Source organism: Sorex araneus, chromosome 6 (assembly GCF_027595985.1).
Source record: "Sorex araneus isolate mSorAra2 chromosome 6, mSorAra2.pri, whole genome shotgun sequence".
NCBI lineage: Eukaryota > Metazoa > Chordata > Mammalia > Eulipotyphla > Soricidae > Sorex > Sorex araneus.
In genome coordinates this window covers 117,649,888-117,671,165 of record NC_073307.1, presented here as the reverse complement: position 1 = coordinate 117,671,165, position 21,278 = coordinate 117,649,888, and the positions used below count along the sequence as shown (strand labels likewise).

At 37.6% G+C, this 21,278-nt stretch overlaps 1 protein-coding gene across 5 annotated transcripts in view; it reads left to right on the top strand.

The window, feature by feature from the left end:
- The window catches only part of SOX6 (SRY-box transcription factor 6), a 650,955-nt gene that overhangs the window by 593,626 nt on the left and 36,051 nt on the right, over positions 1-21,278 (top strand). For all 5 annotated transcript variants that reach the window (XM_055142871.1, XM_004613574.2, XM_055142870.1 and 2 more), the window contains one exon: positions 15,533-15,641. In XM_055142871.1, coding sequence (XP_054998846.1) covers positions 15,533-15,641 — 109 coding nt within the window. The remainder of the gene's footprint in view (positions 1-15,532; positions 15,642-21,278) is intronic.

The window sequence follows — 21,278 nt, the reverse complement described above, 5'->3', positions numbered from 1 at the left end:
AACCTAATAGCCTACTGCTATTAGGGTGTAGTCTCTGACTACTTTTTGTAATTGTTATCTAAGCTCTAGCAGTTACAAGGGGCAGCTGCTCTCTCTGCCCTCTCCTATGGCAGGATTCTAGAGTATGTAATTCTGGGACCCACCTAGTCTACTCAGCCCTGTGTAACAGGAGCTTCAGAGTGTGCATCTCTAACTATATGGCCTCACAAACTCTGCAGAAGAATGAACTATACAAGATAGACCACGATAGACACGACGTGTAGCATAGCTTGGCATAGGGACACTGCTGAGAGATGATCAGTGAAGATTTATTAGAATCCAATGCTCATTTTATTTATTTTAACGAAAGTACAGTAAGTGTTAGACTTGAATAGCTTAAATATAAAATAAATGCCAACTTGTAAGGTTTGGGGAGGCAACTTAGATTCTGATCTCTCTAATTTCTTGACTTGGATCTAAAACTGTCAAGCACACAAATTAAGCTACAGAAGAGTAGAAGAAATTCAGCTAGAGTGTTAAATCAGAAGACTTGACTTTTTGGCCTTCCTTTGACTCAGTCTGTTAGATCTCAGCAAAATCTCTAATCTGACTGAGCCTCAGTATGTTCTACAAAATTAGAATGATCCTACCTTTAAACTTAGCTAAGTGTGTGAAAGGGCTATCAAATGTCTAAGATGCTGGTGGTCACTGAGGTTATATATGGATCACAGTGATATGTGAGGAGCAGGGTAACTGAAACAGTGATTGTAATTGTAGAAAGGATGATTTTACACTCTATGCCTCCTGCCTCTGTTGTAGTCACATGAGGTAGACTCAAAGTGGCTTCAGGCTGATAGATAAATAAGTAGCACGTCATCACTTTTTTTCTGCATAAATAAAACAATTTTTTGTTTATCATCTTTGTGGGTGGTGGTAGGAAAGAGAGGATGTGAAAGAAACTGAAATCTATTTGAAGTAAATCAGGTTTGTTGTACTGAAGATCTCTGGGGTTTATAGGAAATATTTACTTTTCCTGAGATTTATTGAGCACCACAAGACGGTAAGATCACAATGCTGTTTGAATTCATGAATTTCATCTGGCTTTAATAGTCTGGTTTTCCAGAATCAGTTCTGGCATCACATCATTTTGAAAGGTATCTGAATGAAATCAAAATTAGCAGTGGGGTGCTGTTGGAAGAACTTTTTAAAAATTATTTATCTTCAAGTAGAAATGATAACAAAGAGTTTTATAATCAAATCAGCTTAACTGAAAGTAATGTATATGATGAACAGTGGTCAATGAAACTTGAAACAGTACAAAGGGTAAATGCTATAAATAAATTTATTTGCTATTCTTCATGGGAAAATTAATATTTCAAACAGAAAAATTTATAAATAGATTATATTTATATCAAAGCTTGTATGTTTGTTTGAACAATCTAATAATCTAGTCACTTAAATCATATTACCCAAAAGAGAATGCAGCCTACAACTTGAGACATTTAAATTACAGGTTTTATATGCTAGACCTAATATCAGCAAAACCATTATCCCTACTAGTCCTTTTTTTCCCCCTGTGTTTTTGGTTTTAGGGGGCCATACTTAGCAGTGCTCAAAGTTTATTTCTTTGTCTGTGCTCAAGAATAATGCCTGGTAGACCCAGGGGACCAAATGGGGTATCAGGGAATCAAATATCTGTTGCACTATTTGGTCATATGTCAAATAGTGATATTTTGATCATAATAAAAATTTCAATTTTTTTTATCATGAAAAGAAGATTTAGTCTTTCTTTTTAGATTGTGCTGTCCTTCATGTCACATACATGCAGTAAAGTTGTCAGAGCTAGGGCTGGAGAGATGGAACAGTGAGTAGGATGTTTGCCTTGCACGCAGCCTACTTGGGTTCAATTCCCAGCATCCCATATGGTCCCTTGAGCACCACCAGGAGCGATTCCTGAGTGCAAAACCAGAAGTAACTCCTACGCATTGCTGGGTGTGACCCAAAAAGCCAAAAATATAAATAAATAAATAAATAAATAAATAAATAAATAAATAAATAGAGTTGTCAGATCTATAATTTTTTTTAAAATGTGTAATTGTCATGATCTTCTTTTCATTAATGGACCTGGGAGTGCCATTAAAAAATGACAGATTTTAAAACTCTGCTATTTAGTTTATGGATTAATGTTTTTTTTTTTCCACTGAAGACTGTGCAAATTAACTCCTGATAGACAGTCTTAGGATCAATGTCTGAGCCCTTTTCCTGTTCTGGCTTATCATCCAAGGTTGTCCTAGCCGAGGCAGGAGATATATGGGACTGGAGAACAGCTATCCAACCTTAGGAATAAAAACGTGTGCTTGTCTCTATGTAAATAGAGAGACTCTGAGTTATGGGGTTACACTGAGGCACTTATGTGACCAGTTGTCTTGAGACGCAGCTCACTCAGAAACCTGCCTCTGTCCACCTTTGAGCTGTAGGCAGATGACTCCCTGGGCTCTGAGAAGTGCTCCTTTTCTGGTGGATCGAACGCTGACCGACTGATTACAGCTCAGAGATGGAGGAGAGTTACTTCATTACCTGCAGTCTCCTCCAGTGGGGGCCCAGGGGGGGCAAGAATGGAATGCTGCTCAATTTGAATTTCCCTTTACAAGGGGAAGAAATACAGGAGTTGCTGCCAAATAAATAAATAAATAAATGGTCTAGTATGAAAATCTTGGAGACACCACTTTGATTTCATTTTAAAAAATTAACTGCTATCTAAGCACCATCTTTCATTCTACAGAAAAGGCTGTATAATTGCATTGAAGCTCTTGTTTTTTAAACTGAGAGATGAGATTCGAAAATTGAAAACTATTTTGCTATTTAATTCCCCAATTTTACATTTAAATTTCAGTTTTAACTTATGAATTAAAGAATAAATTTAGCCCCAATGCTACTATCTGAATATTTAAATTACTTGTCAAAGCTAAATGCTGAAGATAAGTTTCTGAGTTTTATGTTTGGTTTGGTTTGGTCTGGGGTTTGCTTTTGAGGTTTTGGGAGAAGGAGGCGTGGGTCCACATCTAGCAGTGCTCGGGGCTTACTCCTGGCTCTGTGTTGAAGGATCCCTCCTCGTTCTGTACTCAAGGATCACTACTGGAGGTGCTTATTGGATCTTTTATGGTGCAAGTGATCAAGCCAGGCTTGATGAGGCCTCATTTCATGAGGCAAGTGACTTAATCCATGTTCTGTCTCTCTGGCCAATTTCTGAGTTAAAAAAAAAAAAAAGTCAATGCAGTCTGTACCTTTCGTATTATATCTATAATGTTCAACTTTTCAATGTCTAATTTCTGAGTGTGAAGACATACCCTTTTTAATTTAATATCATAAACAAAGGACTGGAGCGATAGCACAGTGGGTAGGGCATTTGCCTTGCATGTGGCCAACCCGAGTTTGATTCCTTCGCCCCTTTTGGAGAGCCCAGCTAGCTACCAAGAGTATCCCGCCTTCACGGCACAGCCTGGCAAGCTACCCATGGCATATTCGATATGCCAAAAACAGTAACAAGTCTCACAATGGAGACGTTACTGACCCCCGCTCAAGCAAGTGGATGAACAACGGGATGACAGTGCTACAGTGCATCATAAGCAAAAATCTCTGCACAGAATATAGTTTAAATGGAAAATATTTCACTTGTGTCCCAAGGAAGATCAGCTGTTCTGAGAGATAATTGGGGGGGGGGAGTGAGGGACTTTTTGTGAGTAGTGGGAGGGAATAATAAGCATTTGCCCTCATCCTCCCTGTTTGCTGGCTCTCTGATGACAAACAGCCGATATGTGGCCAGCACATACCTCATTTACATCACATGCATAATGTACTCTATCTGGGATATTAGTTTCTCGGGGTTGGCAGTGTCGCCTAACACACACAGTGATCAGCACATATTTTGAGGCTGCAGTCATCAGAGGAATACAGCAGTGATGTGGGAACAAGGGGAAATAGCATGGCATAATGATGTACCCATCATTGTGCTGTTGTCATCCTTCCTTCCTACGCAGTGTGCTTTTCTTCGCAGCCTTGGAACAGGGTCATGAATTGAGTAGCATAAAACATGAAACTGGGTGCAGGCATAATGCAAGTATTCCTGAGCCTCACCCTCGGTGAAAAAAGAGAAAATATTGATTACTTGGAGAACAAATGTCTTGAAAGCTTTGTGGGTCTATGTATGTGATTCTGTCATCTTCAAACAAGATGTGCCGCCTTTTACAAATGTGTCTAGCCTCATTTAATCTCAAACAGGCATTTAGCTACTAAAAGTCAGATCTAAGAAATTAACAAAATCTAAAAAAATATGTGGAATTTAAGTTCCTAGTAAACTATTGGCTGCCCTGTTAATAGCCTGCTGTGTATAAAATTTATTCTTAGCATATTAACCTCTTCATGGTTTTCACACATTTACTAAAAGAAGATAATCTCACAGCCGTTTTCACCCATTTATTTGTTCAAGATTCTTGCAAGAGTTCAATCCTGGAAGTATTTTACAAAGCAGTTTGCATGTTCCTGTTCTATAATGGCTTGCAGTATTCCCAAATAACTCTTACACATGAGTTCAATAAATAATTGGAAGCCCAGATGTTTGAAACGGATATAGCAGATACACTGTCACTGTATTTTAAATGCAGCTACTTTCCCTTTGTCCTCTCATCAACTTCACAGCATTGCACTCTGCCATTTTCAGTTCTCTTCTAATTAAACCTCGATGAGCATTTGGCATGTATGTGTTCCCACACGTGCCCTTCTCGAGTGCAGCATGTGGCGGCATCCTGTGTTATTGTTGCTGACTTGAGACATTCCAAGGGAGAATTTTTACTTCTTCAGACTAAATGGCAGCATTCTTCATCCCTTTACTTCACCTCCTGATAAAAAAAATTGCCCAGACAGACTTGATTTACCATTTCACATAGCAAATAACCAGAAATTCCGCAGCAGGTTCCTTCCTATGCTAAGATGAAGACAGAGCTCACTTCTACATCCCGTAAGCAGGCTCTTCAGTGTTTGATAAAATCCAAATTTTAGGTGCATTCATGAGAAAATACTTTCTGAAGTTTGTTTTAAAATATAACTTCCTAATTTCCAGAAATTTCAAGGAAATGGTGAAAGTTCAGATGATTAACATTTTATTGATATATCCATACATCTCCCTCCTATTCCACATTTCATTTCTTAGCTCAGAATATTTCCTTTTAACTCACAGGTCTATGTTACTCCCACCTTGAAATAATTGCATTAGTTTCTGGAAAATGATAATGGTATTATCAAAGAAATGTTGTTTTATTTTTTTAAGAGATAGAAGAATATTATGGCTACATTTAAGAATTTTTAATTTGTGTCTTAGTTAGTCTGGTGTGCAATGTGACACCAGTTAATTGTACGTTATTCTGTGGTAACTACATGTTAACTCTGTTGGAAGTAATGGTAATTATACTGTAATTGATATCAGTTCTCCCACATCTTTGGAAAACCATACAATTAACACATATCACCACAGTTGGACACTGTCTTTTGTCCTATGAAATAATGCTGCTGTGTTGGAGCACTATTTTGAAGAGGATCCTAAATATTTTCTTCTTTTACACTTATTTATATTTTTTACTTTTAAAAGATTTTTAAAACTCACAAAAGCTTTTTCTATTTTTTTTTTCATTTTACTTCATCTGAAAGAATGCTTTTTTCCCCTCTAAGCAATCAGCCATAGTCTTGGATTATTTCTATTGTTTATATAAAAAGTCATTATTGATTTCCCTTGATCTAGTAGCACTTTCTATATCCTAGAAGTCGTATAATAATAGAATCTGCCACAATGTCTTGACATCAAAGGGTTAATTCATTTTTCCTGGAGCTTTCCTCTGTATTACTGTAATCATAACATGTATATACATTATTTTCCCCAGAGAAAAAGGAATTTATTCTGAGCTAGTGCCATCACAATAAATAATAGCAAATTAGGAATTTAGGCGCACATTTACACTAAATTCCAATGAAAATGTTTTCCTTCTTATTTGACTGACCACTTTCCTTTGCTTTCCCACATGTCATTCCTTCTGTCACTTTGCCTGTGGTGGAGCTGGAACTTCAGGAGTCACAAATACATTTTTTGGCCTTAAAAATGACCGTAGTTTGGTAGAAATGTTTGACATAAGAATTGTCATTGGTGATTTTCTTGACACTATGAATAATTGCTCAGATTATTTTTTTAAAATGACACGACAAAGCCATTTTACCAGCATGCGCTGCAGAGTCAGGAGTGCGAAAGTCAAGTAGAATTATCGAATCATATGATTTTAAAGCTGGAAGAAAACACAGAGATGAGTGATTTCTGCTCCCTCATTTTATAGATGAAGTAATCCAGAACCCTCATGGTTTGTCTGAAGTACACGTGAAACTGGCTGAGTGGAAAGTAGGTGAGGGGAATAAAGGAAGAATAGAGGGTCTAGAAGCAGAGGGTTATGTTCTCAATCTGTTACTGGTCGATGTGAAGCTTTGAGTAACTAACTACCTTCCTTGGTGTCTGTGCTCACGGAATGAAGAAGCCTTTAAATTTCTTTCTTAAACTAGTATTTTCTCATGCCCTCCTGGTTTTACTTTTAAAGATATATGTTATTTTTGTAGCACAAATATTTCTTTAAATTATAGAAAAGTCTCTTAGGAGATGTGATATTTTTGTCCATCTCATAAATTAAAACAAATGCAGAGTGGTGATACCTTACATTTTTTTTCCCCACTTGTTTTTAGAATGTATGTTTCTGAGAAAAATATCTTCAAATTTATCAGCTTGTCATCTTAAATTTAAATTGGAGACTTATTTCGATAAAAATTACTCATTTCTGTTTTATAAAGCTTTGATGGTTTGAACTTAAATAAACTGCACCTGTGTTTCCACAAGCATTATTTAAAAGTACACATTATAAATCTAATAAGTGTCTGAAATCAAGTTCTTAGATTTTGAACGGATGCAATTCTCAAGATAACTTTTTGGACAAAGACATTTGCATTACTGGTGGTTAATTTTATTGTGACATTCTCTTTTCAAATGATAAATGTTAGAATAATGAAGTCTCACAGGTGATTTTGGGAGAGTTGAAATTCTTCAGTTGTAAGTTTCTCAGTAGAAATTGAAATTCACATAATTTTACAATGGAACTTTTTGTGAACTTGTTACTGAAACAAATAGTTAAGTGTAGAATATTTGAGAACAAATATGCCTCATGCCTCTGTACATGAATAAAAATTTAGAAACCACATATAAGTAAGATTTGGGCTGCCACACAACTGGATTTGTTTAAATCAGAACACTCTATAACTCTACTTGGGAGTTGCAAACTTATAAATAACCTTGCAATTGGTTAAAACTATTATTAAAACCATATGAATAAGACAGAAGCATTTGGTTAAAGGGGTTCAGTAAGCACTATAATCCTGATGAGGCAAACTTAAACTTAGTGAAACCCAAACCTAAAAGGGTCTCATACCTTCAGAGTTAATGCTGCTTCATCATTTTTTTACCTAATGGTCAATGACAAGAGTTTAAGGATATGTTACAGGAGAGATACAGGATGCTGTCTTTGCCAGGGGTGTGGGGAGAAAACTTGCTTAGTTTGGTATACTCTTCAAATCTTGGGGGAAACTTGTCATATATCATTTGAGGGTATTTTTGAAAGCTTCATAAAACATATCCACAAGCTCTGTAGTAGATATTAATTCATTTCAGCTGGCACGTGCTTCTGTGCTTGCATGGCACCATCCCTCTGAAGACTGAAGAGATTGGGCGAAACTTTCACTCACCTGAGGAACTTTGGTTCAATGACTTGACTTATATCAGCCTCCTGAGAGTTTATATGAACAGTTTATGTCAGGCTTTATTGACTATGTCTTACCTCAAATACAAATTTTCTAGAAATTTGAAGACTTTTCCTAATTGTTCTCTTTGCAGGTGAACTTTTTCTTTAAAAATATACTACATGTTGGGGCTGGAGCAATAGTAGGGCATTTGCCTTGCACTCGGCCAACCAGATTCTATTCCCAGCATCCCATATGGTCCCCTGAGCACCTCCAGGAGCAATTTCTGAGTGCAGAGCCAGGAGTAACCCCTGTGCATCACCGGGTGTGACCCAAAAAGCAACATATATATGTATATACATATATATATATATATATATATCTGTATGTACACACATACACCATACACATATATATTGCTTTTTGGGTCATACCCGGTGATGCACAGGGGTTACTCCTGGCTCTGCACTCAGGAATTACTCCTGGTGGTGCTTGGGGAACCATATGGGATATATATGTGTGTGTGTGTGTGTGTATACACATATATATACACAGTGTGTATATATATGTGTATATATATACACACATATATATGTGTATATATATACACACATATATGTATAGTGTGTATATATATATAACATATAGGTACATGGATAAAAATCAGTAACCTCACAACTAGATCCTAACCAATCTTTCAGAGAATTGTTTTGGAGGCTAATAAGGTCTTTTATCTAAAATATGTTACTTTATTATTTGAATAGTTAGTGGCCAGTGACAAGTCTTCATAACATAAAAAAACAGAAGTTGCCATTGCATTCATTTTCTATAGCTGCTATAATGTAATTCCACTGACTGGATGGCTTTAACAATTGAATTATATTTTTTATTCACTGGTTTTTGAGACTCAAAGTCTAAGATCAAAGTGCCAGCAGAATTGTTTTTCTTGACACCTTTCTCCTTGGCTGTTTTCCAGTTGGACAGTTTTTTTTCCCCAGTGTCCTTATGCAGGGTTTCCCCCAGTGAATACACAACCCTGTTGTCTTTCTATATAATAATTGCCTCTTTTACAAAGACATGCATCATATTTGATTGGGATACATCCCAGTGACCCCCTGTAAATTTAATCACCTTCAATCAATTTTAAGGTAGATGGAGTTGGAGCTTCAACATACGAATTTTAAGAGGACACAATCCAATTCCCAAACAGCCATATTTGATTAGATTGAGGAGTCCCAACTCCCTTTGTGAAGTTCTTTTCTTTAGGATTCTTCCAGTGCTCACAGAACCCACCACCCCAACATAATCTCTCTTTTTGTGATTTCATCTCAATTATCATCCCGAGTTGTTCTTGTTTGTCTAGTAGGAGACTAATTCTCTAAAGGAATTTAATGGAAATTAATAAGCCTTAAGGATAGTTCATTGTTTTTTCACTAAATATTAGCATTAGTAATACAAAGAATGAATGATAATAATTGTTAAGCAAACTAAGAGTACATTTAAAATTATTGGGAAAGTTAGGATTTTCGGGGAGATCTTTGCAGAATCCCTTGGAGTAATGGTAATTAGACTCACTTTCTGTAGCTCAGCACCAAGCCAAACCTGACCTGGATGACCACTCTCCTGGTAAACCTACTTAAATACCTTCCGGAATTTTTTTTACCTTCACATCTTTTCATCTCACTACTTCCAACTTAAGATACTTTTAAAAGTTATATAAGATATATAAAGAGTTAAGATATATAAAAAGTTATTTAGCTCAAAGAAAAATTTTAATTAAAAATGTGAGAAACACTCACTGGGAAGAGTCTTGTACATAGTACATAGTAAGGAACATTCTTGCCTATTTCTACTTCTAGTTCATGTATTTGTGCCCAGAGGTGGGTTGCAGGGGCTGGGTGAACAGTGAACATTATTGGTAAAATTAGGCTCTAATTCAGGATCCCTAGCACCATTTTGCTATTAAGAGGCTACTGAAAGCTTGATGAATCAGTAGTTTTAGCTGAAAAATATTATGTGTTTTATATGTGTGTGAGTGTGTGTGTAGTGTGCACATATATTATAACACACGCAATGTTCATATATATATATGCATATATATATATATATATATATAATTTGCTTCTTTGTTTTTGTGCTATCCCTGGTGATACTCAGGGCTTAGTCCTGGCTCCACACTCAGGATTGACTCCTGGCCTTGTTTGAAGGACGTTATCTGGTACCAGGGATCATACCCAAGTTGAATATAATAGACTTTCAAAATATGTGTAGAGAATGTATGTATGTGAAAGACCTTTACAGCCATGTAGAGGAGTTTTAATGAGATGTCGTGGAAAATTTTAAGTTAGAAACATGAAATGAAACTCATGAAGAGATATACTGAGAGGGAAGTATCAAGATCAGGCAGGTTAGAATGGCTGCAATGATCTGTGAGTAGAGTGTGGGTTGAGAACATGTGCTGGGGTAGTTAGTGACAGAAGGGCATGGGGAGGAAGAAACTCTCTCCCTGAGTTTCTTCAAGAGAAGAATCAGCAAGCTTGGGTGGTTGGAAGGGCTTGGGAGGGCAAGAAACAAAGTGAGACAAATAGTACTGACCAGCTGGTATTGATGGGAACAGGACTCAAGATAGAAAGTTAGGTAAAGGGGAAGCTTCTTTTGAGGGTGGTCTTAAATTTCTATTTAGGCAAGTTTTCCTGGAGAGACACTAATGTTTTCCATGTTTTGTTGGTGAGACACTAAAGCTGAAAGCTGGAATGAAGCATCAGGACTTTTTGAAGGCAGCATTCAACAGCTTAGACATAGCTGAAACTGTGAGGAGAGATAGTATCTCAGAGTATTATGATGGCCTTAGAGAATTTCTGTTTAAAATGCATTTATTTGTTCCATATCTTAGAAATCTGCTTCAGAAACACACAAAACATGACTGGTGGCACTGCCGTGTTAATCTTCCCTACAGAAATTCCTGATTATTAGGAAATTGAAAGATATTTTAATTATTTGACATTTTAATGTGTATTAGTAGATATGACATCAAAATTCTTATTTTAAAAATATCTTGCTAAAATACCCACATAGAAGATAGGTGGCTTTAAATCTGTGATTACACAAGCATGAAATTTTCAATTTAATCTCTATATTTGTATAAAATACTACTTTTGCCTTCTTATGGGATGTTTGTATTTATACAAGTACATATACTAATATTCTATAAACAATTTATTTGAGACAAGTATAGAAAATCCTAGCTGCAATGTATTTTACATGTGGAACTAACAGGAGATAATTATATTGTTTTACCCATTTTAACTGCAGTATAGGTAATAGCTCTTAGGTGTGTGTTCTGTGACTGCTATGAATGACCTCATATTCTAACATTCTTTAGACACGAGCTTTGAATAAAGGCTGGTAAAGTACCTCTCATTTAGACCATTGGAATAAAATATACCACATCATTGTCCCACTGTGTATACCTGTCAAATGAAATATATTAGTTTATAAAGCGACAAACAAAAAGCCTCTCTCAGCCTGCACCATTTGCCACTGCAGTTTGTACAAAAGGGGACCATGTTGAAGTCATTTGAGGTATGGTATAGGCAGGTCTGTGTTGGTAATCCCGAAGGGAGAATGCCCAACACATCATCACATTTCATGTGCTGTGTTTTAGAAGATGGTTAGTCAGTCATCTTGCATATAGTTTGAAAAAGGCTTGTCTCACTGGAAGTAAACTGTTATTTAAGTACACAATCCACTCTACTACTGAAACAGTTTTGCCAAACTTATCCAAGTATTCTCACACGCTTAAAGATGATATAAATATCATTTATTGCTAGCAGTTTTCTTCAGACTATATGGAATGTCTTCCTGCTGCCTGATCTAAGTGTCCCAGTTTACATTATGGTCTTTACTGCCTCTATTTGATGGAGTGATCAGTAAAAATTTAATGACACTATAAAATAATAAAAATGTCATTAATTTACCACGGATCTTGGATGCAGTGGTTGTAAAGTTACATTAATAAACAGAATATTTTTTACAACAAAAAGCATTGTTACGTGGGAACATATAAATAACACACATAAATTTAAGAGCAATTTTACTGTTAGCACACACATTATTATGGAATAGCCAATAAGTGTATAAAACATAGTATATAAAATTTTATTAAAATATACTGTGCACATCAAAAATTCAGCTTTTATCTAAGTGCAAAGAAAAGCCATTATTATGTGCTTACTGTTTCATAGCTGTTCTTTCCCCATATCACAATTTCACATTTGTTGCCAGTAAGAGGAAGTTGATTTTTTTCTCTCTCGATGAAAAAAAAAAACCTCTAATCCTTTAGTCACCCCAAAATCCATTCTCTGTCTCATCTCCCTCTTTCTCTTTCCTTCTTTCTCTCTTCTTTTTCTATGCAAACACAAAATTGATCAATCTTGCTGTGGTAGAGAGAGTAAAGTTGTTAATTTAATGCAAAGTTAAAAATAATGCCTGAGGAGTTGAATGGTTTGTTCAGTGACTCTGGAAATAAGGGATAATAATAATGCAGCAGTCTATCTGTCATCAGTGAGGCTGCCCCGTCATCGACTCTGGTAATATGTGAAGATGATGGATGCCACCGTCTTGTAGCTTGTAACATTTAACATTCATCAGCTCTCACTAAAGGGGGCTTTATCATTTAAATATCTTTATTTAATATGCAACATCTACCTCATACATCATAATTTCAAAGCACTTAGCCAACAGTCCTTATAAAACAGCAGAGATGACTTTATTTTTTTTCAGTAACTTTTATGTTGTCTGCATGTTTGTTACCGATAATTCCTAAGTTAAGTGCCTGATCACATCACTATTAAAGTACATATTTCACTGTCAACAGACAGATGGGGAAATTTTTCTGGGTGGGGCTCTGAAGATTAAATTAGTGTTGGGATAGTTTGCTTGTATCTTTAGAATATCTTACTTGGGAGCTAATTCAAGTGCATGAAAAAAAATAGAGTTATGAACTTGCCCACCACAGTCAGTATTTGTTTGCTCCAGGGCATACCTACTGTCACTTAATGGCCTGAAGTTGAAGCCTCTTGGAAGTAAAGTATCTTTGAACTTCTCTTTATATCCCTGTCCACATCCTGTGTATACTAGGCTCAAGTTCAAGCTCACTGGTAAAATCTTTGCTTAGCTCAGCTGCCCAGAGCTAACTTGTAGACATCAGGGTTCTCTTATCTTATGATTATGTGGCTGACAAATAACCATTCCAAGCTATTCTTTGAAGAAAAAAAAAGAAAATCTTCTGGGAGACAAGGTAGAAAATTATATGAAAGGGCAGCCTGGCTTTGCAGGGCCCGTCTTTAATCTCAAACACAAGTACTTAATATCACCAAATATAAAATGCAGCCCAATTGCTGAAACAATTGTTATCATTGATTTATTTTCTGCCTATTTAACAAGAATTCTGTGGGATATTCTTCTTTGACTTCCCATGTCAAAATATTGATATTTTATAAGGATAGTATCTGTGCAGATATTTTTTTCAATGAAGTCAGAAAAATGTCTGACTTCAAAAGGCACTGTGAATGTGTTGTTGAATGTTCTGAATGTTTTTGTTATGATTAAAAACAAGCTGATACTACTGAATTGTGAGTGCACTTCATTTTTTATAAAAGAAAAGATATTATCATCATGTAAGCTTTGTTGTCTTAGAATTTTACAAACCATGGCATGTAATTTTCCCTCTTCTCCTTCCTTGTCAAAATATTGATATTCTTTCAGGAACTTTATTATTTTTTTTTACTCAGAATATTTTCCAGTAAAAATCAAAGAGAATGAATGACTAGAAAGATACTTGAAATATGCATATTGATAGGTAACACGGTCTGTTGATTTTTCAGAGAAAGTTGTTTTTTTCCCCCATGAAAATATAGTTAAAGGTTGATCTTCAAGAAGATTGCAGGTGTCACATCAAAACTCCTTTTGCATTTAACATAGGGAAAGCATTCACATGCAAATACTTGAAATGTGAAACAATGTGATAAAACAAAGGTTGAATATTTTGCTTTCCCTGGACTACTCATCTGTACTTTAATTCTTTCCCTTTACATCATGACAACCAAAAGTGCTACTCAAAAATAGAAATGGGCTGATTAAAAGCAGCTGTCGGTCCCTGCCCCCACCCCAACCCCCTATGTGTGAATCTTCCACGTGGCTCGTAGTTGTTTTTTTTGTTGTTGTTGTTGTGGCCTGCATCTGGGTTAATTTGTTCTTGTGCAGCAGTGTTTTCACATAGGATGATATTGGGGGGCCACACTTAATTTGCTTTATATTTTCATTCTGTTTTATAATAAGTGTTGCGTTTCAGAGGTTTCCCCACCTACCTCTGATGTACCTAGTTAGTATTATCCAGTTGGGGAAATTCATGATTATAATTTTGTTGCAACTCCTTCATAGAAATGGTGCTAGATTAAAGCAAGGTTTCTGCTGTGTTTTCTTCCAGTGCAGACTTCAACATATTTCACGATGAAGGGAAACTGGAAGACATCCTGCACAATTTGACTGATGGGAATTAATTATAGAAATATAATGATATTCAAAAATAATCCTATTAGAAAGCTCAAATGTAGTGAGACTGTACAAATGAGACACAGCCTCTATCAAGTAATTGTATGTTTGCTCTTTAAGAATATTTTCAAGTTTCTAAACATTTTACAGAAGAGAACACTCATAGTGTTTCCGCCTCATGCCGAACATGCTCAGTACAGAACTAGGTCATTGAACAATAGACTGAACAGCAATCAGCACTGCACTGCTGCATAATGCATTAAGTATAACATGCAGAAACCATTCCCGAAGCTGGAAGCTGCTATTTCATGTCTGTAAATTCAAGCTGACATGACATTTAATATTGTTTCATAGTAATGAACAACAAGGTTTCATTCATTCATAAGCACAACACAAAGCCAAGTTTGAGTCTGGTTAGTACCAAGGAGGCGAGAAGGGGATATGCACTGTGTTTCTGCAGACAAGAACATCATATTAATGATGGTCAATGAGCCTTCTGCTGCTCCCTGAGAGCTGTAGAGGGAGAGTTCACAGCGATGATTCAGGCTCCTGTTCCTGAAAGAACTAGTTAACAAAGCAAACATCTTCAGGTTTCTCTCCGATAGTGGCAGGAGTCCGGCTTCCCTGACTCATTGACTGGCTGTGAATGATGTCCACCTTTTCACTTCCTGGGAAGTTAAAAGTCCTAGACAGAGTGTTAGTATCAGTGTCATCCTCTGATTGGCCTGCTTGGAAATATTTGCTGCTGAAATCCTCTTGCTTAAAAATCTGATTTGCATTTCCCCAGCATCACTGATGATGACCTCTAACGGGGAAAATTCTTCTCCCTTAAATTTCGCCGCCATGTATTTTAATGGGAACTGTGTCCCTCATGTTTTTGTCCTTTGGGTTCAGACCTCTCAGTTAGATTACTGGAGCAGATCCAATAAAGACATGCAGTGTCACTTGGGCAGGTTTTGGTCACAGGTTTCCTTTCTTCACCAGAGACTGTGGTTTGGGTGCCATCTGCACGGCCGCCGTCAGGCTTCTGCAGGATCTTCCTGAGTGATTTTCTGCTCTGTGCCCAAGTGGGTGAGCAATGATGTTTGTAAATAAACATATTTGCCCTCTGAGCCAAGTAGAGACTGGAAGGGAAAAGTGGCGGCTATGGAATGTAGACTAAGCCTCTGATTACTCTTTCCTCTAGGAAAGAACACGCTTTGAGAATTTGGGGTCCCAGTTAACAGGAAAGTCGGGTGAAGATGGAAAGCTGGGCCCAGGTGTCATCGATCTTACTCGGCCGGAAGACGCAGAGGGTGAGTGGCTCTTCTGGCGAGCTTTCCTGCTTTTCTGCAAAGATGTGTCTGAGTTATGACGGGGTCTTTAATGTCTTTCTTGGGAACACCTCCTCAGCACCACCTTGATTTTCTTGGCAAAGAAGAGTCAATGTTCTCTCTCTCTCATTATATCTCCTATGTAGCTGAGAACTTTGAAAAGGAGCTAGACCCTCTATTGCTGAGTGAGTGGCAGTGGTCCCCTTTTAAGGCGCCATGTTAAAGTTTTAATGTGAAGGGAACTCTGCCATCCAATGAGCAATGTGATTCTATATTTCCTCCACTTCCCTTCACTCTTGTGAAAGAAGGAAAAACACACCAAACAAGGCTGTGTGTGTGTGTGTGTGTGTTTGTGTATGAAGTTCCAACTCAAATAAACCCTAGGTAGAATCACACTATTTGGAGTGACTAAGTAATAGCTTGCAGCAGACTTAGTGTAAAATAAAGAATTGCTTGGGGGAAGCCCAGCCTGCGTCTGGCTCTAACTCTGACTCCGGTCTTTGGAAAGTCTGGGGGAAAAGGCAGTTTCGCTGTCAGTGTGTTTACCCACAGCGCTGTCAGTGTCTGTCCGCTTCTCTTCCCTTTTGTTTGTTTGTTTTAAATGCACAAGCAGCAAATCAGCAGAAATTGCTCCCCAGAGGCTGGGCCCAATTTATGAGTTAGGTCAGCACTTCAGTAGTAATGCTGCCTTGTTATTTACTGTGTCATCACAGAGTAGGGGCTGGTTTTCCCGTTAGCTGTTCTTTTGGCAGAATCTCTCCCACCAGTCAGGGAAGATTAATTTGTTCTCTTCAGAGTAACACAATACTTCACCCATCTTAGGTCCCAGCTAAAATTCTTCTTCAGCTTGAAGGAAAAAAAAAAACTTACTATTATTCCTATTACTGGCAGAATTTCTTCCAGGACCCTACTTCTTTGAAGGCCTATGAAGATACTTCAGAGCAGCATCTGAACTGCTCTTGGTTCCTTGGTGATAGCTTGGGGCCATTTCAGATAGTGCAGAAATACCTAGCATTGGTGCTAAGAAGTGATAGTCACAGAAATTAAGAAGCACTTTAGACAGTCTCCAGAAGGCAGCTTATATATATATATATATATATATATATATATATATATATATATATATATATATATGACTTGGTGGACTACTGTTTAATGAGAATCTGAGAATCTTGGGGAAATGGTGTTAAAATAAATTCTGTGTGAGGTGGGGAAGGCGGAGCAGGAGAGGAAAGAGAAGGAAAGAAAGCATAATGACTATACGAAACAAAACGTGTGCTCACTATCTTCCGTGAAGAGTGGATCCTGCAGACACACTGACGATAGCATTGTTTGTTTATTTTTGGTTTGGGGGGTCACACCTGGTGGTGCTCAGGGGTTACTCCTGGCTCTGTACTCAGGAATTACTCGTGGAGGTGCTCAGGGGACCAGATGTGACACCAGGAATCAAGTCTGGGTCAGCTTTGTGTGTGCCCTACCCATTGTACCATCGCGCCAGCCCTCTGACGTTAGCGTTTACATAGGCACTTAGGAGCTCAGGGTTTTCCTCTAGAAAGAATTGAGATACTTGGGCCGAGAAAGCAGTCATTCATGTCCAGTCCATCTTGATTTTGTTGGAAGGTTATTCTGCAAAATACTCAAATCTCTGTCCTTACCTATGAAATCTTCAATCTCATCATTTTGAAGTATTGATAGATTCATTTCTTCAGAGACTGGCAACTATAGTTTGGTCACCTTATTCTTATGTTAGCAGTTTTCTTAATCTGTTACTGATCCTTTTCATTTGGTTTAACAGTGTAATGGGTCTAAATGTAGTCAGTTGCCTCTGTCATACTAATAATCTAGTTGATTATATAATGTATTTGGTTAAGTTAAAAATCATTGTCACAGTTATTGATCATTGAAGAAATAAAAAAAAATAAAAAGCATAATTCTAGGGAAATATATTGTATTGGACTATCTTTGGAAATTCTATTCAATATCCAGGCTTGCTGGATTTAAATCAGTTACGTTTTGGCTATGTAAATTGTTTTTGGCAAACAATTATCCAGCATTTACATGCCAGAGAATGTGCTAAGCTTTTTTACATGCATTTTTCTCATTTGAACCTTATAGAACACTGTAAAAAAAATCTTTTCTTCCACTTTACAGATGAGAAAATTAAGGCTGAGAAAAATTTAAGCAACTTGACATTGAGCACATGGTAATTAAAGGTAGATATGAGAGCTTATCCCAAGCAGCCTAATTCCAGAAGCCAAGCTCTTAAATGGTGCTGTGCTGCACCCCTTGTGTAGACAGATAAATATGCGGTGCTTCATTTTTCTGAACAAACTCCTTGTGACCTTCCCCAGTATGGCCCATTTCCTCTCCCCTAAATATAGCAAGTCATGCCGTGCACCAGCTCTCATGTTACTCTGTCACACATAGCAGCAATGCCTGCTGAGTGTAATAGTAGAAGGGCTGTAGTGACCCAGGAGCTTAGGGAGCGTGTGAAAACCTCCCTTCAGAAGCTTGCCCAGAGTTGCCATTGAGACCTCATGTGCTTTTGGGGGACTCTGAGTTCATGAATGGAGTCAAGTTACCTGCTCTAATACGGGCAGAAGCACACTGCCTTTGTGAGGACTGGAGGGAGGGGTGCAGCCTTCTGCTGACTTCAGGGTATTTCCTGGCATCTGTTCAAGTGTGAACTGATTGCAAAGCCTGCTGGAGTTACAGTTCATATTAAAGTCAGAGTAGATAGCAAGTACACATAATACTTTCTCTACTTCACGCTTTCCTTTTCCAGGAAGAGTAAGAAGGGATTGAAGCAAAAGGCTAAAAGATTTATTTAGCTCTTCGGCCAGGCTTTTTGTTTTGTCATCTTAAAAAAAAAAAAAACAAGCAAACAAAAACCACAAACATTTCTTGAGTGCCTGTTGTGTGTCAGTCCCTAAACAAAGACACCAGATAGCCAAGGAGAACAAAAATAGATATGTCCCTGACCTCATGGGGTTTGAAGTCGAGTGAAGGAAGACAGATGACTATAAAGTAAATGCATACATAGCTACAGAGACAGAGACAGACATAATTATCACCGAGAAGAGGGTTAAAAAGCTCAGACTTCTTATGCCCCACAGGGAACCCCAAGTAAAAGCTCTTTAGGTAAATCCAATTAACAGAGAGGTTCTCTGGTTCTAGCCAGGATGCCATCCCTTCTCAAGCCAAAAAATAGTCATTGTCTTCTCTGATTTTGAAACAGCTATTAAAACTCTTTTCCAGTCTTATTGGGATACAATTGACACATGATCTTAAATTGACTCAAAATGTGTAGATGAGGGGGCCCAGAATGGTATAGCACAGAAGTTAAGATTCTTTTTTTTTTTTTTTTTTTTTTTGCTTTTTTGGGTCACACCCGGCGATGCACAGGGGTTACTCCTGGTTCTACACTCAGGAATTACTCCTGGCGGTGCTCAGGGGACCATATGGGATGCTGGGATTTGAACCCGGGTCGGCCGCGTGCAAGGCAAACGCCCTACCCGCTGTGCTATCGCTCCAGCCCCAGAAGTTAAGATTCTTGCCTTGAGGGCAAGATCCCCAGCATTCCATATGGTCCCCTGAGCACCGTCAGGAGTAATGCCTGAGTGTAGAGCCAGGAGAGTATCCTCTGAACACTGCCCCGTGTGATCCAAAAAATAAAAACAGGAAAAAAAAATATGCTTGACTTGCATGCATGTAGTCAGTCCCGAATACTGATTCAATGCACAGTACCACATGGTCCTCCAAGCATTGCCAGGTACAGTCTGGAGGTCTCCCGGCATCCATCCATGGCTTGTGTAATCCTCAACACCACAGAGCCTGGGTAGTACAGTATGTTTTGGACTTTGCATTGAACTATCATCCCAGTTGATCAAGAGTTTTCAGGAGGGGCCCCAAGACCTTTTGATTAATGCTTAAGACTACTTTCCTCCCTTATTGCTCCCCCAAAAGATGAGCAATTTGATACATGTATATACTACAAAATGATTACCACAGTAAAGTTGATTAACTCAGATCTTACCTCACACAGTTACCTCCACCCTTTTCTTCTTGGTGAAAACATGTATTCAGTCATCAAGGTATTCTTTTCTATCTCTGTGTGTGTGTGTGTGTGTGTGTGTGTGTGTATGTGTGTGTCTTGGTTGCTTTTGTGTCTTGGGTATTGAACAATGCAGAATAGCAATTTGAAGAGTCTTTTGCCCTCCTTCCATCTCCACCCACCCTCCTGTGTGAGTTCTGAAGTGACCACCAAAGTCTGGGCACGAGATGAGGCCCTGTTCCCACCAGAATTCCCAGGGAAATGTCTGCCAGACATGAAGATGCCATTATCACTTAGTAAGCAACTGCTTCATAGTTCTGAGCTTGGAGGCAGCAAGAGAAAGGTCACCAAAAGAGGCAGCTGTGCATGTATATTAACCACTCATCAAAATCAAATGACAAAACCATAATCCAGGAAAACAGAAATTAAAAATATAAAAGGCAAATGCCTTCAAAATTTTATTTTTAAAGTCCAGCTGTTATTTGGCTTGAATATGACAAGACAGCATTTCTTGTTCACCATGATATTTATAAAGCTACAAATTCATTGGTGCTGGGGGCTTAGGAAACACGTTTAAGGTCTTGTTACACTTTGAAGCAGTTCAAGTCTTAATATGTATTGAGTCCACAAAATTTGTCCTTCTTATGTAGGACATGTAAGGAAAAGATGACTCAATTAGTTGAGTCTGTCACTATATATTAAGAATGATGAGCAACTGTTCAACCTTTTATAAGATTTTTTCCCCTCTCCTTGTGCTACATAGGCAAGGGTGCAGTTCTTTTTCCAATTCTCCTAATATCAAGGTTTCAAAGTATAGTAGATGGAATACTGGCCTGGTTATTGGGGGATTTGAATTAAAGCACTTGCTAAATGACAGCAAACAAGTAACTACTAATGTCCCTGACCAGAAGTGTTTTTATCTTTTCAAAGCATTTTGGTGGATTCCATTATCTCTAAGGTCCCTTCTAAATCCAAGATTGTTATTATGTTCTTCATAAAAGCAAGTGTGTTTCTTATAATAAAAGGTGACTTGTCCACAATTGCTTTCACTTTTCTTTTCAGAGAAATAAGAGCACTATCTTGAGTATATATTTGTGTGACTTGATGAATGAAGTTTTCAAGTCCTTTAATCTGCTCTTTTATATTAATGAGATCTCTCCAGTAATATTTATATATAACCAGTGAGCTTTATCCTTTTTCCCCCAGCAATAATAGTTGTGACGTTTTTAAATAATAGTTATGCCTTTAACTTTTTTTTCCATTCTATTAAAAGTTCTTTCATATCTGAAGTCTCAGAAGGACTACTTTACTTTTTTTTTACTGTTCTTCCTAATGGTTTGGGTAAGAGAACATTTTCAAACATCTCTTTTAGTGATCAAATTAAATTATTGTGTCTAGTTCAGAGTGAGAGTGTGCATTATGTTTATGTGGGAACAGTGGCACCTAAACTTTGCAAGGTGTGAGCTCTGAAAGTGAGCACTAAACTTTTAGACCCTGGATTAGAACTGCAATGATATAATGTCCTCCAGATTTTAAAAACTCATATTGATTTCAATAGAAATGAA